Source organism: Nyctereutes procyonoides, unplaced genomic scaffold (assembly GCF_905146905.1).
Source record: "Nyctereutes procyonoides isolate TBG_1078 unplaced genomic scaffold, NYPRO_anot_genome, whole genome shotgun sequence".
NCBI classification, from domain to species: Eukaryota; Metazoa; Chordata; class Mammalia; order Carnivora; family Canidae; genus Nyctereutes; species Nyctereutes procyonoides.
In genome coordinates, this window is record NW_026575133.1 from 56,376,634 (window position 1) to 56,401,708 (window position 25,075).

General features: G+C 38.6%; 1 protein-coding gene across 1 annotated transcript in view; it reads right to left on the bottom strand.

The window, feature by feature from the left end:
• The window catches only part of INTS9 (integrator complex subunit 9), a 102,633-nt gene that overhangs the window by 21,088 nt on the left and 56,470 nt on the right, over nucleotides 1–25,075 (bottom strand). Inside the window, exons 7-8 of the mRNA XM_055299992.1 lie at nucleotides 13,035–13,155; nucleotides 11,667–11,801 (exon numbers count right to left, since the gene is read on the bottom strand). Of these exons, the coding sequence (XP_055155967.1) occupies nucleotides 11,667–11,801; nucleotides 13,035–13,155 (256 nt within the window). The remainder of the gene's footprint in view (nucleotides 1–11,666; nucleotides 11,802–13,034; nucleotides 13,156–25,075) is intronic.

Below are 25,075 nucleotides of genomic sequence, written 5' to 3' on the forward strand. Positions count from 1 at the left end.
GGGCTCCCTGCATGGAGGCTGCTTCTCCCTCTGCCTGTGCCTCTGCCGATCTCTCTCTCTGTCTCTCTCATGAATTAAAAAAAAAAAAAAAAAAAAGGAATTGGTATATATATATATAACGCCTCCCTCCCATTCCCTTACTAGTCATGAGACCTCAGCTCAGGCTCTGGGCTGGGTTTCTTATAGCATGGGCATATTTGGTGACACATCCTGCTTCACTAATTTGAGAGTCTCAGGAGCTAATATAATCTTCTTGTAAACTGTAAAGTCCTGCAGTGCACTATTATGTGATCCTTAGGATGTTGTATTTTTATTTTTACCTGGCACGATTTGAATTTAATTTTGACTGTTTTCAGAGCACTTAAAAAAAAATACTAACTACCTTTTCCAAACAAATTGAGATTCAGACTGAAAATAAAAATGAAGGCCCATGGATTGGGATGCTGGAGCTATTCTGTAACACATCTTTTCCTCAGTATAATTTCACATACTTACCGGAACATAGAAGAAAAAAGCCAGAAACCCAGTTCAGTAAGAAGCCTCCTCCCTTTCTCTGTTCTAGCCAGGTTTTCCAATAAAGAAAAGTCCAAAGAGTAGCACTACAAAGACCCATCACCTGCAATGTTATCTGAGTATACGTGCCTTTTGATGTATATTCTTTTAGCATTTTTATATAAACATGGATATAAGGGCTTTGTTATTTTTAAGTAACATGACTGCAGTTATGTAAGCTGCCTTATAACCTGAGAAACACTTCTTTTTAAAAAAAGATTTCATTTATTTATTCATGAGAGACACAGAGAGAGACAGAGAGACACAGGCAGAGGGAGAAGCAGGCTCCATGCATGGAGCCCAACGTGGGACTCGATCCCGGGTCTCCAGGATCACACCCTGGGCTAAAGGCGGCGCTAAACCACTGAGCCACCCGTGCTGCCCGAGAAACACTTCCCTAACATGGATGCCAAAAATTATGGTTGTGACCAGCTATATTGAATAGATTCTAATTCCTATTTGCACAGATGTATTACACTAATGTATACAAGAGCTTTTCTTCTGCTTGGGCAGAACTGATCTATTTGTACTTATCTAAAAAATACATATGCATTCATTGTTTCCAGAGAAGGAAGAAGTAAAGTACATAGGTTTATAGTAGCAGATATGCTATGAGTCTGCAAGTGTTCACTGTCTGTATGCGTCAAACAGAAGGAACCTGGAATGGTGACAAAAGAGATCAAACTTTGCATATTTGGCTTAAAATGACAATTTTGTAAGAACCTTGTTAGAATAAGCTGACAATGACTCACAGGGCAGATGCAGAAATTCAGAGGGTCTAGGAAGCCCCTGAAATAGTATATACAATTCTGTGAGTGCCAATGTACACTTTCCCATAGATTTGATTGGATTGTCACATGGGGCCGTGATCCCCAAAAGGTTAAGAACTACCAACTGGAATGAAAACATAACGGAGAGCAAATGTAGCCCTGAAAACAACATTATCTCTGAACCTTAGACAGAGGTTGCTTTCCTTTGAAAATTAAATGCCCATAAACAAAAGCAGGACTACAATATGAATACCATGGAGTTGGAAGTTAAAAGAAATACATCATGATCAGGTCAGACGAGATATTTGTTTTTTAGCCCTGTACTTGGAGACACCTCTTGTTGATTCCCAAGGCTATTGTAAAGAATCAGTTCTAAAAGCCTTTTAGTGACACTCTCAGAACCAAGCCGACACCTCCAACATCTCCATTTCACTACCAAAGGGCAAATGTATATATTTTATTGGTGTAAATAGCAACTTACTGAGTACTTCAAGTGGGAACATTTTGTTCAAACACACACAAACAGAAAATTCCACTGTGTCCAAGAATCAAATAAAAATACCTTACAAAGTTGAGAGTCACAATCAAACTTGTGGAATAAAATTTTTAAAAATCCTAGGCCCAAGGTTACTATGGTCATTATGTTAGTTCTCTGCTGGTTAATTTCCACTGGACATTTTGCACAGATTATGAAAAAAGGAGACTCAGTCTCTAGGCCCTAGGAAGAAGCTTACAATCTAGCTGAAGAGAAAACATATACATATCATCAAAAAAGGATTTTTTTGGGCACCTGGGTGGCATTGTTGGTTGAGCGTCTGACTCTTGGCTTTGGCTCAGGTCCTACATCAGGGCTGTGGAATCCACGCTAGCATGTAGTCTGCTTATGTTTCTCCCTCCTCCTCCCTCTGCCCCTTCCACCCCCACTCTCTCTAAAATGAATGTTTAAAAGAAAAAAAGTAATTATTCAAAAAGCTATAGAAAATATAACATGAATTTTCAGAGTTTGAACTGATTCTCTAAGTCCCAAGAGGAATGCAGAGTAGAGGGCCACACCAGGCCAGGTGGGGCCACTTAATACATGGCTTTCTCACAGATGAAGCTTTGCTTCTAGTTTTCTTTCTTTCTTTGGCTAAGGAACTTAAGACTCAATTTAAGACAACCTTTGGAATGACTGTATGACACCCTTTTCTTCTCACAGCAAGATGCCCCTTCTGCATATGCTCCCATGGCCTCTAAAACTTTCTATACTAGCACTAATCACACTGAATCATAATGGCCTATTTACTTGTCTGTGTCCCCCACAGGACTCTGGAGCTCCGTGAAGGCAAGGATTTTGTGTCTCTTAATTCCTAGCAAAATGCCTGGTACACAGCAAGTAGTAAAAAACATTTGCTGAATAAATGAATGCATGAAAAAAAGATGGTCCAGTAGGAAATGTGAGAGCACTCCATACTGGAAAATAGTCCAGGAGATATCAGCAAGGTAAGAATAAGCAGGTTGACTGTGGCAGAAGGGCTGGGAGGGGGTAGGCAGAAGGCAGAGAAAGGCAACTTGTAGATGCCAAATGAATTTATTTGGCTGAAATGACAAGTTTATCTTGGGGCTGAGAAAAGAGATTAGTAAAAATGAGGGAAAGTGTAACTGGTAAAGAACCAAAAAGGCCAGAATAATGAAGACAGACAGAGGGGGCCATAAGGAATCAACAGTCTGGAGCAGGAGAGTGCCATTTTGGCAACAATAATTATAGGTGACAGCTGAGGAGGGGGTGAGACCAAAAAGAGAGAGAACACTCAGAGGTCCCCTGTGGCAGCCTAGACAAAAAGTAGTAAAAATTATTGGTTGCCTGGGTGGCTCAGTTGGTTAAGCATCTGCCTTTGGCTCAGGTCATGATCCTGGAATCCTGGGATGGAGCCCTGAGTCGGGCTCCTTTCTCCATGGGGAGTCTGCTTTTCCCTCTCTCTCTCCCTGCCGCTCCTCCCCCCGCTTGTGGGTATGTATGCTCTGTCAAAATAAATAAGTAAAATCTTAAAAAAAAAAAAAAAAAAGGGAGGGAGATTGTAATTTTATGGCACTTGAGGAGATGGAAGAAGCAGATCTACACAACATCACAAAAAAACAGTTAACAGACAGGTGGGAATGGACTGAATATACTGGACAATGGAAGAAGCAAGTCCTTAAGATGGTTCCAAATTCTCAAGTCAGAAATGCAAAGGGAAATCAGAACGAAATGATTTAAAAGAATAAGGAGGCAATAATAAGTCCAGTGTCAGACTGTTGCAACTGGTTAGGGGCTAACAAAATGGATTTATTAGGAAATAAAAGAGAAAACAAAGGTGCATGATAGATATGGAGATTTGTTATGTACCCTTTATCAAAGCATTTCACAAAAATGTCAGTTTATTCCAGTGAGGAAAGTGGAATATGTCTAGGACCAAGGCTGTGGGACCTCATAAGGTAAATGGGGAGAGAAGCAAGTAAATAACAAGTACATAATGCAGCAAAGAGCCTCCCTGCCTGTAAAAATGAGCGGTTTGGGAAAGATAGCTTTATGGTGCTTACACCCTACAATATGACAAAATATCAAGTGGAGTAAGAAAACAACAAGGTTGCCCCAGAAGCCTAGACTGAAAAGGATTTTAACCAGAGACTGAGGGACAATGTCAAATGCAGCTGTGAGATGCTGGGGAAAACAGAAAAGAGTCAATTTGGCTGGAGGCTCATCAGTGTTGGGCTAGAGCCGTGAAATAAGATCCATGAGGTAAAAGCAGTTATGCAAGACTGAGCTGAGCAAGGTGAACAGGAGGAACCTCAGCTTAGTTAAGAGACAGAGAATCCCAGAGTGAGGTGATGAGTCAGTCCACTGGAAGCCTTTCTCCATATTAAAATGCTTCAGGTTTACTTAAAAGCAGAAAAGAAGGAATGAGTGAATGACTCAATGACCTTACCCTTCTTTGATGAGATAAAGGAAGACATAAATTTGAGATCATGAAACACATCATCTCTAGCTTTAGTTTGGAGAATTGGGCTCCAAGCTAATTCAGACCAATTCAAAACCCGCTCTTCAGTGAGGTCTCCCTAATTCCCCCAGGAAGGGATTCATCCTCCTTCTGAATCTCACAGCACTTCAGCGAATTTCTAATCTGACAGGATTGACCACTTGCACCCTGGAGAAAAGTCCTGTAGGTCTCCATCTTTTTCCTCTGTTGTAACTTCCATAAATCTAAAACCTACCGATCCATGTTCCTCTTACAGCCTAGCATGTTCCACTGTCCGAAGTTGGGGTTTAAGAAATGCCATGGACTAATGAAGGAAGGAGTGACTGAACAAATAAATATAAGCATATTATTATTTTTGAGAGAAGGAAACAGAGTTGATCATTGGACAACATGGGGTGGGGGAATCCACATATAACTTCTGACTCTCTCCAAAAATGTAACTGCTAATAGCTTACTGCTGATGGGAAGCCTTACTGATCATGTAGTTGATTAATACAGATTTTGTATGTTATATGTATTATATGCTGTATTTTTACAATAAAGCAGGGTAGAGAAAAAATATTAGGAAAATCATAAGAACAAGAAAATATACTTACAGTACTGTAAAAATCCATATATAAGTAGACTCATGCAGTTCAAACATGTGTTTTTATGGGTCAACTGTACTCTGCAGAGAAGCTATCCACCAGGTGAGAGACGAAACAGCAAGTGTGGAAAGAAACAGATTGGAGTCCAGCAGCTGTCTAGTTTCTCCCTGCTTATTCTTGGATCTGCTTTCTGAGCCCAATTTTCCAAACTAATCATGCATCATTAGTAGTTCAACTTTTCTACCAGCCCCAAATATAACAGGCTAAACTTACTGATTGGGACTGTGTTGCCAGTGAGGACAAGAGCTTTGTTTCATTAGGACTGACCCAAGGAGGTGTTATTAAAGCTTTGGGGACTACTTGGAGCTAGGTCCACAGAGAGAAAAAAGTTTGTCTGTGGCCTTGACAGCTGAGGAGGGAGCTGGATGCTGTGTGGCTTGTCCTGAGATCTTTTCTTTTTGTTTTTTTTTTAAATAAATATATATATATATATATATATATATATATATATATAGAGAGAGAGAGAGAGAGAGAGAGAGAGAGAGAGAGAGAGAAAGAGAGAGCACATGCACAAGTGAGCATGGTGCGGCGAGGGGGAGGGGCAAAGAGAGAGAGAGAGAGGGAGAGAGAATTGCAAGCAGGCTCCAAGCTCAGTATGGAGCCCAATGAGGCACTCAATATCATGACCCTAAAATCATGACCTGAGCCAAAATCAAGATTTGGATGCTTAACTGATTGAGCCACTCAGGTGCCCCCTGATATTTTTCTTAAATACCACTTTGAGGATGTGGCCATGTCCTTTATCCAGGAAGAGCAGGCTCTCCTGGACATATCTCAGAGAAAGCTGTGCAGAGATATGAGGCTGGAGAATATCAGTCACTTGTCCTCCACAGATGATTTGAAGCCCAGAGAAATAAAGTGATTATTTCATGCAGCCCCCTCTTGAGTGGAAGGGCCCCAGGTGTCCCAGGGCCCTTGCAGTTCTTGAGTGCAACAAGGGTACAAGTGGAAAATGAAGAAATATTTTCAAAACTTTGTAGTTTCAAAGTTCTTTTTCTTGAATTTTATATCTATCCAAGCTATCATTTAAATGTGAGGAAAAATTAAAGATGTTCTTAGTACTTCAAGGCCTCATAAGGTTTATTTACCATTTTAAGACCCTCTTGGTGAACATTGCTCAAGTACTCCTAAAAGAAGGAAAGTAAATCTAGAAGGATTATGAGATACATGGGAAGTAAGATTGAAAAAAACTCAACAAGTTTCACTGTTGTCTATAAATAAACAATATATTCAGCAGGCTATGTATATTCTAAATAACCCAGAACTAAAATTCCAGACAGTACGAACATGGTAGGGGGAGCAGGAAGGAGGAAGAGGAAAAAGATGGCAGGGACAAGAGTGAGATGTGGCTCTGGAGGAAAAGGAAAAGATATTGATAAGCTCAGGATACTCAAAGAAAAAATACATTAAGGAACAACTCAGAAGAATAAAAATCAAATACATGTATTCAAACTTATAGAAAGAAATTTAGCCATCTAAAAGAAGAGAAGAAAGGATAGGGAAAAGAATGAAGTAAATGAAAAAACATGAAATAAGATTGCAAAAATAAGCCCCTGATACAACAATAATTATAAGTAAATATAGTTTCATTAATGAAACTTGGTTAAAAAAGAAAAAAAAAATCAGAGCACCTGGGTGCCGCAGTTGGTTGAGCATCTGACTTGGTTTTGGTTTAGGTCATGATCTCAAGGGTCCTGGGATCGAGCCTAAGTCAGATTCTGTGTTCAGAGTGGGGTATACTTGAGAATTCTCTCTTCTTCCCCCTCTGCTCCTCTCCCCACCTGAATGCATGTTCTCTCTAAAATAAGTAAATAAACCTTAAAAAAAGAAAAGAAAAAAAAATCCCTTACCATGTTGTCTGTAAGGGATTCACTAGAAAAGGATATAGAAGGAATGAAAAGAAATATGGAGAGGAGACAAAGTCTCTTGGCTTTTAATGCAGTTTTGAGAGAAAAAAAAATCAGCATCCTGATAAGAGGCATAATTGCTCAATAAAACATAATGATCATAAACATATATACCTCTGATTATACAGCTTAAAAATATAAGAAGCAGTAACTGGTGAAAGTACAGGGAGAAACAGACCAACAAATAACACATCCTTTTCAGAAACTGGAAGCTAAGCAAATATATGAAAGAAATAACATAAAAAGCTCAAATGAATAAATACATAGAGAAAACTTTTTCATTCAGCAGTGAATATAGTCTTTTCCACATACACAGAACACTTACAGAAAGAGACTGTGCTTCAAAGTAACACTTCAATGAATTAGTATACTCTTATCCTAATTCAAAAGAGAAAGAAAGAAATTAAGAAAGAAATTCAGAAACAGTTATGTACGACTTGAAAAAAGGTCTCTCCTCTAACCCTAAGTCTAATCATATTGGATGGACTAGAAGCAAACAGTAGCACTACAAAACAACCTTTGGCTACTTAAATTATGAGCATTATGAAGGAAATTATGATATACTTAGAGATGAAGACAGAGCACACGTATCAACAATTTAACAGAGTTAAATGATACTAAGAGAGAAACTGATAGCTTTAAGAACACTTACTGGAAAGCACAGAAGGATGGAAATGAATGAGACAAATATTAAAAGAAAAGCAATGGAGTAAACCCAAAGATGGGAGGAAGGAAATAATAAAGGACAGAATAGAGAATGAAAATACAAAAACAGTTAAACACAAAAACGTATTCTTTGAAGACAATCAGTAATGCAGACATACTGGCCAATTTATTCCATGAGTATATTTTAAAAAGAATAAACTGTGATCAAGTAAGATTTATCGGTAAAATGTGAGAAAAACTAGTATTATAATTTACTACATTATTGTTCTAAAGGAGAGAAATCACATCATAGACTCAGAAAAATCATTTGATAAGGTACATCTACATTCGATTTCTTTAAATCAGAAAACTGCGAACAGAGGAGAAACTCCTTAACTTGATAGCTAAAAATATAGTAAGCCATCTTATTTAATGAAGAAGCTACAAAAGCATTTTAAAATCTGGTACAAGACAAGGCTGCCACTATCATTACTTCTGTTTACCTGGGACTAAAGTAATAGTTGTGAGACAGGAAAAAGAAACAAAAAATAGAAGGATTGGAAGAAAAGTGACAAAACCGTTACTTCTTTGCAGATAACATTATCATCAATAGACAAGTATTAGAATATAAGAATGTAGCATTTTGTTGAATATTAGATCAATCAGAAAAATTCGTATAGAGATAGTTCTTCTCACTAAAAGCTAGTTCTCGGGGATCCCTGGGTGGCTCAGCAGTTTAGTGCCTGCCTTTGGCCCAGGGTGCGATCCTAGAGTCCCGGGATCGAATCCCATGTCGGGCTCCCGGCATGGAGCCTGCTTCTCCCTCTGCCTGTGTCTCTGCCTCTCTCTCTCTCTCTCTCTCTCTCTTTCTGGCTATCATAAATAACTCTTTAAAAAAAATAAATAAAAGCTAGTTCTCTCCTTCCATTTGGATGCTGTACCTTTGTGGGTCTCAATTCTCCTCTAACTGTCCATTCTTTATTTTTTTTAAAGATATTATTTATTTATTTGAGAAAGAGAGAGAGAGAGAGAAAGAGAGAACAGGAGCAAGGAGAGGGGCAGAGGGAGAGTTTCCTGTGGAGCTGGGAACCTGATGTGGGGCTTGATCCCAAAACTCTGAGATCACAATCTGAGCAGAAGGCAGATGCTTAACCAACTGAGCCACCTAGGCACCCCAATAACTCCCCATTTTTATTCAAGATCATTTTTCTTCCTTCTACTTTCTATGATAAATGTTCCCCACAGCTCAGTCTTTCCCCTTCAGCTATTTACATACTTAAAAAAATTTGATGCTTCAATTTGTCTCCAGGCTTGCCTTCACATCCAAGTTCCAGTTCTATATTTTCATCCGTCCCCAGTGTTCACTCAAATTCTTCTTCATCTTACCCACTACCTCCTCCTAAAATCAGAACCCCCTCTGCCAACTCCTCCTTGTTGACTGGATTGGTGTTATCATCACCATTCTTAATATCATCTAAGCATGAAATCTTGGGCCTGTATTTTTCCTTCCCTGAAGACAGAAAGCATTCAATAAGTATTTGTTGAATTAAAGACCTGCCAATGTTTTTCTCTGTCACTTCATTCTTACCACTTCAGGCTTAATCCAAAGCCCCACTACCCTATGTTTATTAGATTACCACAGCAGCCTATTCCCAGATAGGGAGGTTCCACTCAAGTAGGTCCATGATTGGCCTTTTCTGTAAAGTTTAACTCTAAAGCAGAACTTTGCTGTTCCAGTGTGCAAGCAGCCATAAACAATCCATAACTAAATGGAGGTAGCTGTACTGCAACAAGACATTTACAAAAACAGGTGGCAAGCCAAATTTGATCCATGGGCCACAGTTTGCTGACACCTAAACTTTTATTATTTTTTTTTAAAGATTTTATTTATTTATTTGAGAGAGAAAGAGAAACACAAGTGGTGGAGAGGAAGAAGCAGGCCGCCCATTGAGCAGGGGGCCTGATGTGGGGCTGATCCCAGGATGCAGCTCATGACCCGAGCTGAAGGCAGCCCCCCTTAACCAACTGAGCTACCCAGGCACCCCTACACCTAAACTTTTCTTATCCCTACTAATTCAATATAGAAGACAATTATCTAGGTTTAAAAAAATCTAATTCACTATCTTTTTTTACATATAACACTGGTTTCTAGCTAGAAATTAAAATTAATTACTTAGGTATATTGGTCATTACTTTCAAGACCTTATTTTCTCTTTAAATTTATGAACCTTGGAAGAATAATTTACTGGAAATTACATCAGTAGTACTGTAAAGGCTTTGATCTAAGCGGGACAAATCGGAAGAGTTGGCAGCCAAGTAATCTTTCTGTCTTTCATGGAAGAATATATCAAGAAATGATAGAAGTTGCCAATAATGTATTTTGATTCAATGAAGCAAATTAAGATGACATTGATGGGTTTTTGATTTCAATAAGCGGGAAAGGCCCAGAATTCTGCTAGCTATAGGAAAAAAACAGCAATTTGTCCCCTCTAGACCTTGAGATGAAACTTGATTATCAAAGAAGGTATGAAGAAAGCCAGTACAAAGTGGCAGCTCAGATGCATCCTTTTGTTCCAGACCTATAACAGTCATTTCCCCCCTTCATATAAAAATAGGATATGGACTTCCTCAAGTTATCCAGGTATGTACCCATCCATCAGCTAACTAATCTTTTCTGCCCCTCCTTTTACAAGCATGGAAAGAATCAGGATACGAAATGAATGATAAGACCTAAAAAGGAATAAAGAATACATTTATAACAATGTTTATGTATTTAACTACTTGCCAAATAAGACTATTAACAAATGGCCAACTTAAAATCTTCCAATAGTTGGGCAGCCCGGGTGGCTCAGCGGTTTAGCGCTGCCTTTGGCTCAGGGCGTGATCCTGGAGACCTGGGATTGAGTCCCGTGTCGGGCTCCCTGCATGGAGCCTGCTTCTCCCTCTGCCTGTGTCTCTGCCTCTCTCTCTCTCTCTCTCTCTCTCTGTGTCTCATAAATAAATAAGTAAAATATTAGAAAAACAAAACAAGGGATCCCTGGGTGGCGCGGCGGTTTGGCGCCTGCCTTTGGCCCAGGGCGCGATCCTGGAGACCTGGGATCGAATCCCACATCAGGCTCCCGGTGCATGGAGCCTGCTTCTTCCTCTGCCTATGTCTCTGCCTCTCTCTCTCTCTCTCTCTCTGTATGACTATCATAAATAAATTAAAAAAATAAATTAAAAAAATAAATAAAAAATATTAAAAAAAAAAGAAAAACAAAACAAAAACCTTCCAATAGCTTCCCTCTACACATTAAAATAAAACCCAAGAGTACCTGGGTGGCACAGGGAATTGGGTGTCTGACTATTACTTTTGGCTCAGGTCGTGAGATCAAGCTCCATGCTCAGCATGGAGTCTGCTTGAGTTTCTTTTTCCCTAGCTCTGCCTGCCAGCTCATGCTCTTTCTTTAAAATAAATAAATCTTTAAAAATAAAATAAAATCCAATCTAAATTTTTCATCATGGTCTACAAAGTTTCACATGACCTGGCTCTGCTCATCCCATGGATACCCCTGTTGACTATACTCGGCATGCTGCAATCACAACGGCCCTCTCTGCTCTTCTGAACACAGATTTCATGAGCTGGGACTTTGCATATGGGTCACCATTGATTCCCTAACACCTACATAAGTGCTTGACACATAGTAGACCCTCAGTAAAGAAATAATTAACACTTGCTGAGTAAACGAGTAACCATTTCTGTTCCATATTAGGCTATCATTATTGGAAGTAGCAGAAAATCTCAAAATCCTAGAGATGAACCTAAAGGCAGCAGGATCTTCAGAGGAACTTGTAATCCCAAATATTGGGACATGAAAAATGTAACTCTCATGAAGAGTGTCTATAGAACATAAAGTTTCAGTTAAGCAAGATAAGCTCTAGAGATCTGCTATACAACACTGTACGTATAGTCAATAATGTATAGTATAAAATTATTAAGAGGAGAGATCTCATGTTAAACATTCTTACCATAACAACAAAAATTAAAAAAAAATACATGTAGAAACCAAAATTAGAAAGATTTAAAAACAACTGATGATCCTCTAGATACATTATAAATTTGGGTTAAATAACTAAAAAACTTAATTGTTAAAAGAGAATTAGAATTACCTGGGGATGTGTGGTAAGCAAGGAGGATCCAGATACATATGATACTTTCTCATAATGGGACTGGATAATCCAGTTGGAACTTCCAAGGGCATAGCCTGAGCTTAGCGGAGTCACCTGGACTGCACCAAAAAGCTCCTAGAAAAGAACCATAGTAAGGATGTGTGATGAGCTTTCAGCAGTGCAGTCACACTGGGTAAATCTTTGCAGGAAAAAAACCCAGAAATACCCTTCACTTACAGAAAATTTAAAGTGCCTCGGTGTCCATCGAAAGATGAATGGATAAAGAAGATGTGGTTTATGTATACAATGGAATATTACTCAGCCATTAGAAACGACAAATACCCACCATTTGCTTCAACGTGGATGGAACTGGAGGGTATTATGCTGAGTGAAGTAAGTCAATCGAAGAAGGACAAACAGTGTATGTTCTCATTCATTTGGGGAATATGAATAATAGTGAAAGGGAATATAAGGGAAGGGAGAAGAAATGTGTGGGAAATATCAGAAAGGGAGACAGAACATAAAGACTTCTAACTCTGGGAAAAGAACTAGGGGTGGTGGAGGGGGGGGTGGGGGTGAATGGGTGACGGGCACTGAGGGGGACACTTGACGGGATGAGCACTGGGTGTTATTCTGTATGTTGGTAAATTGAACACCAATAAAAATTAATTTATTAAAAAAAAAGAAAATTTAAAGTAAAACAGACAGTATAAAATAAAGCAAAAAACCCAATGGAGACTATACGGTAGACCCAAAAAGCAATCCTATAGTCTTTACTTGCCCCCTCTCTTGAGTTTCAGTCTATCCACACGTACCAGGCACCCAGGCCTTATTCATCAGAAGACAGAGATGACAGATTACCAGAAAGACTAAAGAGACAAATACTTGGGCTTTCTTTTTCCTTTTTTAGGTTAAGCATTCATCTCTTGGTCATTTTATACGGAGTGGCTCTTGATACAAGGTAACAAAAATGGGAACCCTTAATATGAGATCAGAGTTCAAAAGTTATACTTGCCAAATTGCTTCTTGATTGGTTTTATGCTCTCTGGTTCCTGTTTCACTTGTCCCAAATCTATAACGTTGCACCCGCTGTTCTAAAGTGAATAGGATGATATTTCTTTCTCCTGACTCATTACAAGCTGGTCAAGAGAACACTGACTAATGCTGGGGAATGTGAAGGTTAGGAAAGAACACTGATAATCTGGAGGATTAAGGGTAATGACAGATGCTCCGACTTTTCACCTTGTACTAGAATAAGATTCTCAGTGACTGAATAGCTACAGGAAGGGAACTATAAGATCCTCCAAAAGGGGAGCAATATGAATTGAAAGCATTCATGCCATCACTTAAAATCATATTAACACTCACAATTTTCTGAGAATATCCCACCAGCTGGATTTTGCTAAGGGCAGAGTTCACCTCTTGCATCGTATAGCATCTTCTCCAGGTTGATACTTCCACTGCATCCTTGAGTGGAGAAGGCAGCAGCCTATAAACGCATCAGAATGCCAATTCTTTATGTTATCAAGGATTCCTTTCAAGTAATTTGCCCATTTCCTTTAAGTTGTCCAACTTACTGGCACAGAATTGTTTACAGGATTCCTTTATAATAATTTTTATTTCTGTAAGGCTGGTAGTACTGACTGACCCTTTTTCACTTCTGATTCTAGTAGTTTGAGTCTTCTTCTTCTTCTTCTTTTTTTTTTTTTTTTGGGCCAATCTGGCTGAAGATTTGCTAGCTTTGTTGATCTTAAAAAAAAAAACTTTATTCTTTTCCTATTTTTTATTTTGTTTAAACAGCATATAGCTGGATATTGTGTGTATGTGCGTTTTTAATCTCATCTGGTCATCTCTGCCATATAAATTGCTTAATCCACTCACATTTACTACTGATATAGCTGGATTATGTTTACCAATTTATTTTGTTTTCTCTATGTCTCATGTCTGTTTTGTTCCTTTGTTCCTCTTTTATACTACCTTTTGGTACTAAGTGAATATTTTCTAATGCAGCCTTTTAATTTCCTTCATGGTTTTTCACTGTATTTTTTTGAGTTATTTCCTTTATGGCTGTTCTACGGCTTATCATATGCATCTTAACATAGTGCATTTCTATAGGACATTTCAAATTCTCTTCCCTATTCATGAATGATAAATGAAATACACTTTGCTCATGGGCCTGCAAAGCTATAGAAAAGGACTGAGTGAAACACAGCTGAGGTGTGGCATAAAGGAGGAAAATAAAACACAATTTGTGACTTTTCAGATCAGCATCAGGAGTACCCCTTAAAACAAACAAACAAAACTTTCTCATTAGAAAAATACTATATCATTTGCTCTAACAAAATCAGGAATAGACCTGGGAGAGTGATTTCCCTGAAATACCACTGAACATAGTGAAGGGCTTTGCACACACAGGCACACACACACACACCTTCAAGACAAAGAGAATGAGAGAAGAGGCAAGAGCAATGGCATTTTAGAAAGTGGAAAGTATAAAGACAAATAATTAGCACACACAGGAAAGTTTAATTCAAATAATTTAAACTGCAGAACCCACAAAAAGCTCAGCAATCTGAAACAACAGATATGTCTGGAAGTAAGGTGGAAGGTGAGCCTAAAAACAAGGGGATTTGGTTAAAAAAAAAAAAGACAAAAACAAAAAACCCTGATAAATAGAAGCTTCCATGGCACAAAGACTTTTATTTTTTTTTTTATTTTATTTTTTTTTATTTTATGATAGTCACAGACAGAGAGAGGCAGAGACACAGGCAGAGGGAGAAGCAGGCTCCATGCACCGGGAGCCCGATATGGGATTCGATCCCGGGTCTCCAGGATCGCGCCCTGGGCCAAAGGCAGGCGCCAAACCGCTGCGCCACCCAGGGATCCCGGCACAAAGACTTTTATAATCAGTTTTTTACTCTCCAACTCCTAAACATGAGCCAATAACCAAGGATCAGCATACATTTGAGGAAAATCTCTAAAATGATAAAGGTCAAAACAAGTGGAGGGAGGACAAGAGGAAATAAATTAGGCTGGTAGAATAAAATTTTAAAAAATACTATCATTATCCATAAAGAGATAGATAAGATATTATGTCTAAGAAATGAGAAGTGGCTTCTATTAAAAAAAGAGCATTAAGAGAATAAAAAAGCTCTTGGACATAAAATATGATAGCATACAATAAAAGCATGCCAACAAAACCTATCAAAATTTTAAAATTAGTTAAAAACATAAAAAAATTATATAAGACACAAAAGAACTACATAAAAGAAAAACCAGAAAAGCTTCAAAACAAGGTGATAGAACTTAATAAAGAATTAGAAATTTAAAACATTTTTTTCAGAAATGGAGACTGAACTAACAGAATTACTAGACTGGATAAACACACAACAGGTAATGGCATAATAAGAACATAGGAAGAAAAGATTAAATGCTAGAAAGAAATGAAAAGTTAAGAATTTGGAAGAAAGGCAGAAAATGAAGACAGGCAAAGAAAAAGCAACATACAGAGAACAGGAGTTCCTAACAGAAATCCAAGCAAGGGAACAGAACAAATACTAAAAACTAATAGCTAAAATAAAAGAGGCTTGAAATTATACACTGAAAGAACTTTCACAGACCTGAAAATACTGACCCAGAAGAACTAACACCAGATATATTCTGAAAATATTTACACTATAAATAAACTTCTGGGAAGCTAGGCAAAGTGAGCAAGTGATTTACAAAGGAAAAAGTACAACACCAGAGTTTCAACAGCAATGCTATTTTACTTAAAGAAGTGAGTAAAATATTTTAAGACATTCACAGAAAGAAAATGCAAGCCAAGGATCATACAATTAACAAAACTGACTTTCAAGGTTACAGAGCACAGTAAACAATTGTTAACCTGCAAGAACTTAAGGCATTTTATTCTCATGATCCCATCCTGAGATATCTTCTGAAGAATGACTTTTAGACAAACTAAATGACTATAGAAACATCAATACATCAGCTAGTAGTGAGTATTAAACACAGTTATGTAGAAGTAGGACCAAATGAAGATTAAAAGGGAGAGAGGATAGTATGTAATGCCTGTATGTTCTGATAATATAAATATAATAAAAGCATGAAAAAATAAGGGAAGGAAAATACATATTCCCTTTCTTCAAATGATGACCTAGAAATAATGACCAATCCAGGAGTAATGAGCAACCACAATGGGAGCTTAAAATTCCATTTCCTGGGCAGCCCAGGAGGCTCAGCAGTATAGCGCGGCCTTTCAGCCCAGGGTGTGATCCTGGAGTTCCGGGATCAAGTCCCAAGTTGGGCTCCCTGTGTGGAGCCTGCTTCTCCCTCTGCCTATGTCTCTGCCTGCCTCTCTCTCTCTCTCTCTCTCTCTCTCTCTCTCTCCTCTCTCTGTGTATTCTCATGAATAAATAAAATCTTAAAAAAAATCCATTTCCTACTAAAAGACTATAGAGTATTTTAGAGAAATGGGTGATACCAGATTTAGGGTAGGAATATACCAGAGCAGTCTTAAATATCCTGCTTAAGTATATAGCAAGGAAACAATCAAAGGGTACAAAGGTCACAATAAAAGGACACAGCAGACAGCATGAAGAGGCTCACTGTCCAAAATGGGATAATCTGAGCTGCAAAAAATGACAGTATTGCAATGGGTTGAAATCCACGACATATGTGTCAGAGTGGGTTGTAATTAGATTGGGGCACAGAGAGGATCTTTTGAGTTACTGGAAATATTCTATTTTAGACCTGAGTAGCAGTCATAAGGACGGTTGCTTTACAACAATTTATTAACTATATATATGTTTGGTTTTTTGTTTTATATTATAATAAAAAAGTTACTTTAAAAAATAAAAAAGGGACACCTGGGTAGCTCAGAGGTTGAGTGTCTGTCTTCAGCTACGTCATGATCTTGGGGTCCTGGGATAGAGTCCCGCATTGGGTTCCCTGCAGGAACCCTCCTTCTCCCTCTGCCTCTGTCTCTGCCTCTCTGTGTGTCTCTCATGAATAAATAAATAAAATCTTAAAAAAAAAATAGAAGAAAAATCTGAGTTCCAGTCCAGAAGGTTTAACATCTAAGTAGTGAGAGTTCCAGAGAGAGGGAACACAAGACATGAGAAAGAAAATTTTAAAAATAAACAAAAAAAATTTTTTTGGCCAAAATTGAAGTTGTCCATTTTTTAGACTGGGGGTCAGCAAACATAGTTTGTGAAAAGCCACAGATATTTTAAGCTCTGTAGACCACAGTCTGTCACATCATTCAATTTAGCTGTGTAATGCCACAGGCAATATGTAAATGCATGAGTGTGGCTGTGTGCCAATAAAACTTTACTGCTAACAACTGTGGCAGGCCAGATTTGGCTCATTAAACAAGGGCTTAGCCACAGTTGGAACTTCTGTACTAGATGGTAAGGACCCACTAAGTACTCAGCACATGAATGAGAACTGTCCTTTATTAAGACACATCATCACAAATTTAAGGAACAAGATTCTTAAAGTTTCCACAGAGGATAAGTGGGATACTTACCAAAGATCTAGACCCAGAATAGTACTGCACTTTTCAATGGTATTTCTGGAAGCTAGAGAAAATTATATCAAATCTGGATTGCTATCATTGGAGGGTGAGGGTAGAACAAAGGCATTCTAGGCATGCAGGGCCTCAGAAAATTGACCTCCCGTGCACTCTTCCTCAGAATGTGCCTGGCAAAATGAACACAGGAACAAGAAAAAGGCCCAGAAACAGCTTCCAACAGTAGAAAGAAGTGAAAATATCTTCAGGATAATGGTGAAGAAAATCCTAAACTGAGAGCCATGTAGCAAGCCTAAGAGCAGCTGGGATCAGACTGGAGAAAGAGAGGTGGCTTTGGGAGTGGATTTCCAAGAAGATAAAACAATACCACTAAGTTTGAACATACTGAGTGAGGAGAAACTTGTACAAATGGCAGACGGGTTGTAGATAAACTAGTAAGAAGTGCACAGGAAACTAAGCAAATAAGCATACAACAAGATCATTATTAACTCAAGGGAAAACAAAAAGTTGTGCAAGAAAGAAAAAAATAATCCTAACAATGTTATATAGCCAGTGAGTTGCATTTATACAGTCATAATTTTGTAAACACTGAATAGAAGTTTAGCCAATGTAGTGCACAGATCACATTGTTTCAATTCTATCTTTGTTTCTCCAGGACAAAATACTAATAATTCTTCTCTTTACTTTCTGCATAAACAGACACATGAAGATCTTATTTCACTTATCTGTCCTATGTACACTGGATTGCTTTAGGTTTTACAATATTTATTCAATCATTATTTAGCCCTGACTATGGCCATAGCACTGAAGTGTTATAAGGGATATAAGAGGAACAACATAGAGGCTTCTTCTCCTAAGAGCTTAAGTCTAGAAAATTTTTACAATGGTATAAGGCAATATAAAGAGATGTCAAAAGCCATGAGTCATCCCTGCCTGCAGACTTGCCTTCCCTCACAGAAGGGTCTAAATGACATATTAAAAATGCAAATCTTAACACACACCCTCCCCTCTTTCACTTTAATGGCTTTCCATTATATTCAGGATAAAATCCAAGGCTCTTAGTATGACTTTATAAGGCCCTTCTGTATCTGGGTCCTGCCTCAGCCTCTGTTCTATATAATAAGCTATACACAGCCCTCTCGGTCCCAGGCTCCCTCAAGCCTGTAACCTACCCCACTGTCTTCAGATTTTGTGGGGACAACACTCCTTTAAAATCTAGACCACTTGTCCCTTTTTCTCAGGTCTTGTGACAATGATCAAGACCAGGTGCACACCCTATGTACTCTTTGGGAACATAGCCCAAGTGTGTATCAGAGACAGGGAAGTGGTACAGAAGGTCCCTCTGGATGCAGCTACCGGTGTCAGTGGGGGCTGCTGCTACTGCTTCTCTTCTCCTTCCACATCCCTGTTGACTCTCTGCCAACCACTTGGAGGGAGGAGAGGTTTCTCTCTGAGGCACATGATGGAAAAAAACAGGACTTACAGACTTGTCTGGATATAAATTCCAGTATTACCTCTTCACCTCTGAGCCTCAGTTTACTCATTTGTGAAATAAGGAGAGTAGTACCTTCTTTTAGAGTTGTTTTGTGAGGGGTAAATGACATAATGTATGTGAGTGTCTGGCACAGAACAGATGCTGAATAAAGATGGGTTTCTAACAACCCCCCACGCTCCCTTATGCAGCCATCACAGCTCCAGGAGTATAGTTTCCCACAGTATCATAGTAAACTTCAACCCAGGGTGATTTACTTCAATGAGCAGCAAGGACTCTGAACTTGAGTGGCCCAAGCACTACTCGACACAGTCTCAAGGAAAAACCTAAGCTATTCCCCTTCTTTAGCTCTTCTTTAAATGCCTTAGGATCAGGGAGCCCCATGGCTTGGGGCCCCTAGAACTGAACAGCATTAAAACTAAAGACTTATTTTGGGCTGGGTAGGAGCAGAGGGTTTCTTAACTTTATGCCAGAGCTGGAAAGAGTGGCCTAAGAGGGTGGGGAGGATCAATAACACCTGCAGGCCAACCACATCTTTCAACCTAGTCGAATTCGTCTTAAACTGTCCCCAGCTTTGCCAAGCTGCTGCAACTGAGTCATCTCTGTTAGAGGTTGAGCAAAAAGTCATACACAAAGCTAGGTTAGATACGTTTTCTTTTTAAAAATTTTTATTTAAATTCAATTTAATTAACATACAGTGCATTAGGGGTAGAATTTAGTGATTCATCAGTTGCATGTAACACTCAGTGCTCATGATATCAAGGGCCTTCCTTAATGCCCATCTCCCAGTTACCTCTCCCTGTTCATCTCCCCTCCAACACCCTCAGCAGTTTGTTTCATAGCATTCAGTGTCTCTTATGCTTTGCCTCCCTCTCTATTTTCACTTTATTTTTCCTTCCCTTTCCCTACATTCATCTGCTTTATTTCTTTAATTCCTCATATGGTATAGGCCTTTCTCTGACTTATTTCACTTAGCATAAAATCCTCTAGTTCCATCTGTGTCATTGCAAGATTTTATTCTTTTTGATGGCCCAGTAATATGACATTGTATATATGAGACCTGCCTCCTTCCCATCCCTCGACAACTAGTACTGCCATTACTTCCTTCCCTTGATGGCTCTTCCCAGCATACACTCCTCCCTTCCCATCTAGGACGATGTCCTAAATTAAGCAGATTAAAATCTGGAACAGTCTTTCTCCAAATGAAGGATTTGGCTAATGTTTCTATTCTCTGTTGGAGATTAAACAATCACATATTCAACCTCCAGAATAAGCCAGCAAATGCTCTGAGTCCTTGGTAAGGGAAAAATGGAAGATGGGAAATATTAACTACTTCTGTCTTCAACAGTCCAGAACCTACTTCAAGAGAAATTACTGGTGTGTTTCAGGTAGGAAAACAATTTCCTTAAGCAAAATAAAAGACTTGTGAATAATTCAGGTATATTTCAACTTGGATCTTTTCTCATTTTCCCTTCAGGGTAAATAGCACAGAAACAATAAATTTAGGTTCTGGAGAAACTAAAGAAAGCATCTGTTTATAGAGAAACATTCATGATAATTTTTTTTAGATAATTTTTAATAACCAGTTTAGTATAGCACTGTTGGAGAGAACAGTGTTGTTAAATAAAACAACAAAAACAGTATGTCTTTATTCCAATATATCATACTACTCACACAGTAGTATCTTTTCACATTTTCATATCTTTAGCACTGAGCAATGCCCAACACAAACACTCAAAAGACAAAGCATCTGTTCATTTGTTGTCCCAGGAAAGATAGGAACCATTGAGTCAATTAACAAGTTCTATCTGAAGTGCAACGTTAGTTTGGCTTAGAGGTGAGCCAGAGGAGGAGAGCTATGCAGGTCCCAATGGTCTAAAATATGACCAATTAGGTTTAGGGTTTTGTAGCTGGCAGCTCCTGACATGGTCCCTAAGGATCCCTGACTTCCATATTCACCCCTTTGTGTAGTCCAATCCCTTGAGGGTGGGTGGACATAGGATTTGCTTCCAGTGAAGAGCCTATGACAAAAGTGAAAGGATGTCACTTCCAAGATTAGTTCACTAAAGACTGTGACTTCCATCTTGCTTATTCTGACAAAACTGCTTTGAGATGCTCTATGGAGAGGTACACACATAAGGGCCTAAGAGAGCCTTCAGTCCATCACCCCTGAGGAATTGAACCCTACCATTACCCCTGTGAGTGAATCCTTTCCAAGAGGAGCTAGAGATAGCTGCAGCCCTTACAGGAGACTCAGAACAGAAAACCCAGTGTTTTTAATAACTTAAGACTTTTCTGGCCCAAGTTCTAGTACAGAAGTGTGTTTAAATACCTTAACTAAGTTTGGGCTTTCCTGAGGTCTCCTCGATGACATTTTTATAAACTCTAATTGTAGAACTTCTGTAGAATGGTGTCCTTCATATCCAATTTAACTGGGATTTTTGCTTATTTTTGTTGCAATATTGAGCAATTTACTTAAACTTTTCTTCTCATCATATTTCTAAACTGAGGGTAAAATACTTCCTTCAAAGATCATTGTGAGGACTACAGTAAATAAGTGGTTATATGTGTGTGTGCATGTGTGTAATTATTATATATAGGATAATCAGTGCTTTATGAAATTTGACTTTTCTAAAAAGTTTTATTTATTTTAGAGAGAAAGAAGGAAAGGGGGAAAGAAAGAGACACACACAGAGAGAGAGAGAACGTGAGCAGGGGGAAGGGCAGGACCGGAAGACAAGCAGACTCTGTGCTGACTGCAGAACCCAACATGGGGCTTGAGCCCAGGACCCTGAGATCATGACCTGACCTGAAATCAAGAATCACCACTTATTCAACTGACCTACCCAGGTGCCACTGAAATTTAGCTTTTTTATGAAATTCAGGGACTTTAATATCCTCCCTCACCCTTATGCTTAAATTCTTTGGGTATCTTACTCTAGCAACTTATACTGACCATACGACTTTCAGATTTAAAACTAATTATTTTGTCATTTCTCTAGTTGGAAATATCCAGGTTTCCTTTTTCATATAGGCTTGGTAGACAAAATGTTCACAATTTTGGTGAATTTCCTAACAGCTACAGAAAAGATTCAAACTAGAAATTAGTCAAATATACTGTTGGCTTTTTCAAAAGACCAAAGTTTCCATATTCTTTTGTATAATGTTAAGTTCTAATTCTCTTCTCTCTTTCCTGGCATGCACTGGCTGATTTTAACCAATCCAGTCACCTTTCAGTTGTGCCGTGTTGCCATGTTTTTGCCCGTACCCTTCCCTTATCTTAGGATCCTCTCTTCCCTCTTGGATACCCTACTTAATCTGCAAGCCCAAGCTAAGTCTTGCCACTTAGTACATAATCTTTGCTTGACAAGCTCCTTGGGTACAGGGACTATGTCTTAAACTTTCTTGGGCATTTTCCTGCAAACTTATCATAATGTCAGGCATTTGGCAGTTAATCAACAAATAAGTCATCTGAATTCCATATTTATACCCCAAAATTCCTTTTGCTAACACTCTTTTCTTATTCCTTTGAGATATTTAGTCACTTTGTCACTACTTCCATCTCCTATCATTCTGCCTAACCTAGCTCTCCCTAAAGTTCTGCTTCTGCTTACTTGAGGCCATAATTATAGAGAGGCATTTATAGAGCCATTTGAAGCCATTAAGATTATTGGCTGATTCAGGATAAGTTGGATAAGGAAACCCAGTGGGAACTAGTTCTATTTTTTTCTGGCTTTCTAATTTATCAAAGTCAAATTCTCAGAGTCTAAATGTTTAATAAGTACTTTCTAAAAGATTTCATTGTTTTGTTTTTTCTTATCAGACTTGAGTGCTTAATAAACTTTCCCCCCAGTGCTCTGACATCATGCCAGAGCTCTGCTGTCTCTTCTTCCATCCTACCAGCAACCAACAAGCAGAAAAGACCATGTGTTTGTGTTAAAGAGTAAGACCTTAAGTCCACAGGGACCACTTAAAAATTTATAGATAAAACATTGGTTTGGTTTTTCTAAGTGTGTGATGAATGAAGGAATCTGCAAAATGAATATAAGAGCAGAATACAAAGAATGTAAGAAGCAGATAAATCTTTTTCCTTTCATTATAGCAAAGTGTGCTTTATTAATATACATGGGGGTGGGGTGGACTGGAAATGTGTTAGCAGAGTGATGACCTTTATGGAGTTTACCAAAGTGGAGCCTGATAATCAAGCATTTCTCAATACTAACCTGAAAATACACAATCCCTTTGAAGAAACCTCCCCCCTTGTAAGTAGGGCCAGCCCTAATCCAGAGGCAGCCCATCCAGTCTTCTTCCTGAAATTTTAGCAACTAAAAGCATTCTGTTTACAATAAGAAAACCATTTCCCCCCCCCACACCCTGATTGGAATGTCCCTGAATAGGTTCATGTTGACCCTCCCCGAAATCAACCTGGATGCCATGCGACTCCCGCGGTTCTTTTGTCTTTAGGCAGTTTCTTTCTTTTGCCTTTTAAAAGATACCTGTAATTGCTAATCGGGGCTCTTTTCCTCCTCGGAGGCGGAGAGCCCGTTTGCGCAAACGTTCAATAAACCCTCTTGCTAATTGCATCTGCCTGTCTGGGGTCTGAGTCTCTGGGGCGTCCACCGGGCCACGTTGGCACCCGTGAGCCAGGGTCCAACACCTTATTTTTGTTTTAGGTCAATTTATCTCTAAAAAGGACAAAAGCAATTGCGTAGGCTACCAAAGCACAATAGAAACAATTCTCTAGAGAACCTAAACTGCTTCTGCTTTGATTCCATTCTTATCAAGAAAACTCTTATCTATAACTTAATCTCTTAAGTGGACTTGCTGACCAGACCAGTGTCCTACAGAGATGAACCTTTTTAGTTCTGGAGCCAGGCAGATGTCTCAGTATAAAGTAATTAAATGGGATTTTTGTTTGTCAGTCAATATCCTGCGAGTTTAGTTAGCCTGAGTCAGTCCTTCAGAGGCTAATCAACTCTGAGTGAAATGAAATGATTAAGTTTCTGGAACTGCAAAGCTCAAGGACAAGCGGTGATGACTTCATCAAAGTACTGCCATTCTATGAATGCTGGCTGAAGGAGCCTCTCCCTTCGACATTTTTAAAAATTGTAACCCAAGTGAACTCAGATATTTTAATTCAATTCCCTTGTTTTACAAAAAAGGAGATTGAGTTCCAGTATCTGGATGACAATGCTAACAGCAGGCGAGAGCGGGATTAGAAAAAATGGTTTTCCTTCTCTTATACTACCATGCTTTCATCAGAAAGGTGGCATCTAAAGATAAATTAGGCTGTGGAAGGCAGATGTGTGCTGATTACTGAAAAGGGGTTATGTGAGTCAAGTGTATCATTAAAGGAGAAACGGATGCTGGTGTTTATGGAGCACCTACTATGTGTCTGGTGCTGTTTTAAGGACTCTCCTGCTAATTTAGTCCTCACAGCAATTCTGCAGAGTTGCTGATATTCTTATTTTATAAATGAGGAAAGAGAGCCTAGAAGAAACAGATTGTTACAGCACTACAGCTACTAAGAAGCAGATATGAAATTTAAACACTGGTCTGTTTGATCTCCAAGCCCATAGCTTTAATTTTTTCCCTACCATATAGTTAGACCTGATAAATTCCTCTATAAATGCCCACGGAGCATCAGAGCAGAGGGACTTCAACTATGTCTTTTTTTATGTCTTCTATAAGGTATGAACCCACGTTTTAGGCTCTGACTACTGAAAACTGCCGCAACATTTCAGCCAAGAATATATCAGTGCATATTTCCTTAATGCTGGCAAAAGGGTTACAACAATATCCTGTTTTTTATCCTTAATTGTAACTAGATTTCTAATCTTATACAGAAAAATCCTACTTGCTGTTTTAGTTTCTTAAGTGGAACATTCCGCTTTAAACTGACCTATTATAAACCCTAAACTTTAAAGTGGGTATGAGAAAGTCAGAAACTCAAAAATTACATTGCAAAGGGAGTTTCCTTTTCCTACCCATCAAAATCTCTTTTTCAAGAAGAGTAAACTGCAGCATCAAAATGAAGAATAAAGATGACTAACTTCTAAATAAATCTCAAGGAGCAGTGTTGACTGAGGCAGGGAATCAGACAGCTGCCAAAAGCAAGAGTAATAGCTTCTTTGGGTATACATACTAATACTAAATCAAATGCTAACTCAAAATAACTTCAAATGATTTAAGAGAATTTGTCAGATCCCTCTGACCAATGAGTCTGAAAGATTTTAATTTATTATTTTCTTTAGTTCATGGTCTTATTAAATAACAATCTACTAAAATGCATCAATTCTAGGCACTTAACCAAGAGACAGCCTGTGTAAAGTTTAAGTCAAAAACTGGGGCTTGAGTCTCAAATCCAATTCAGAGGTGTTTTGC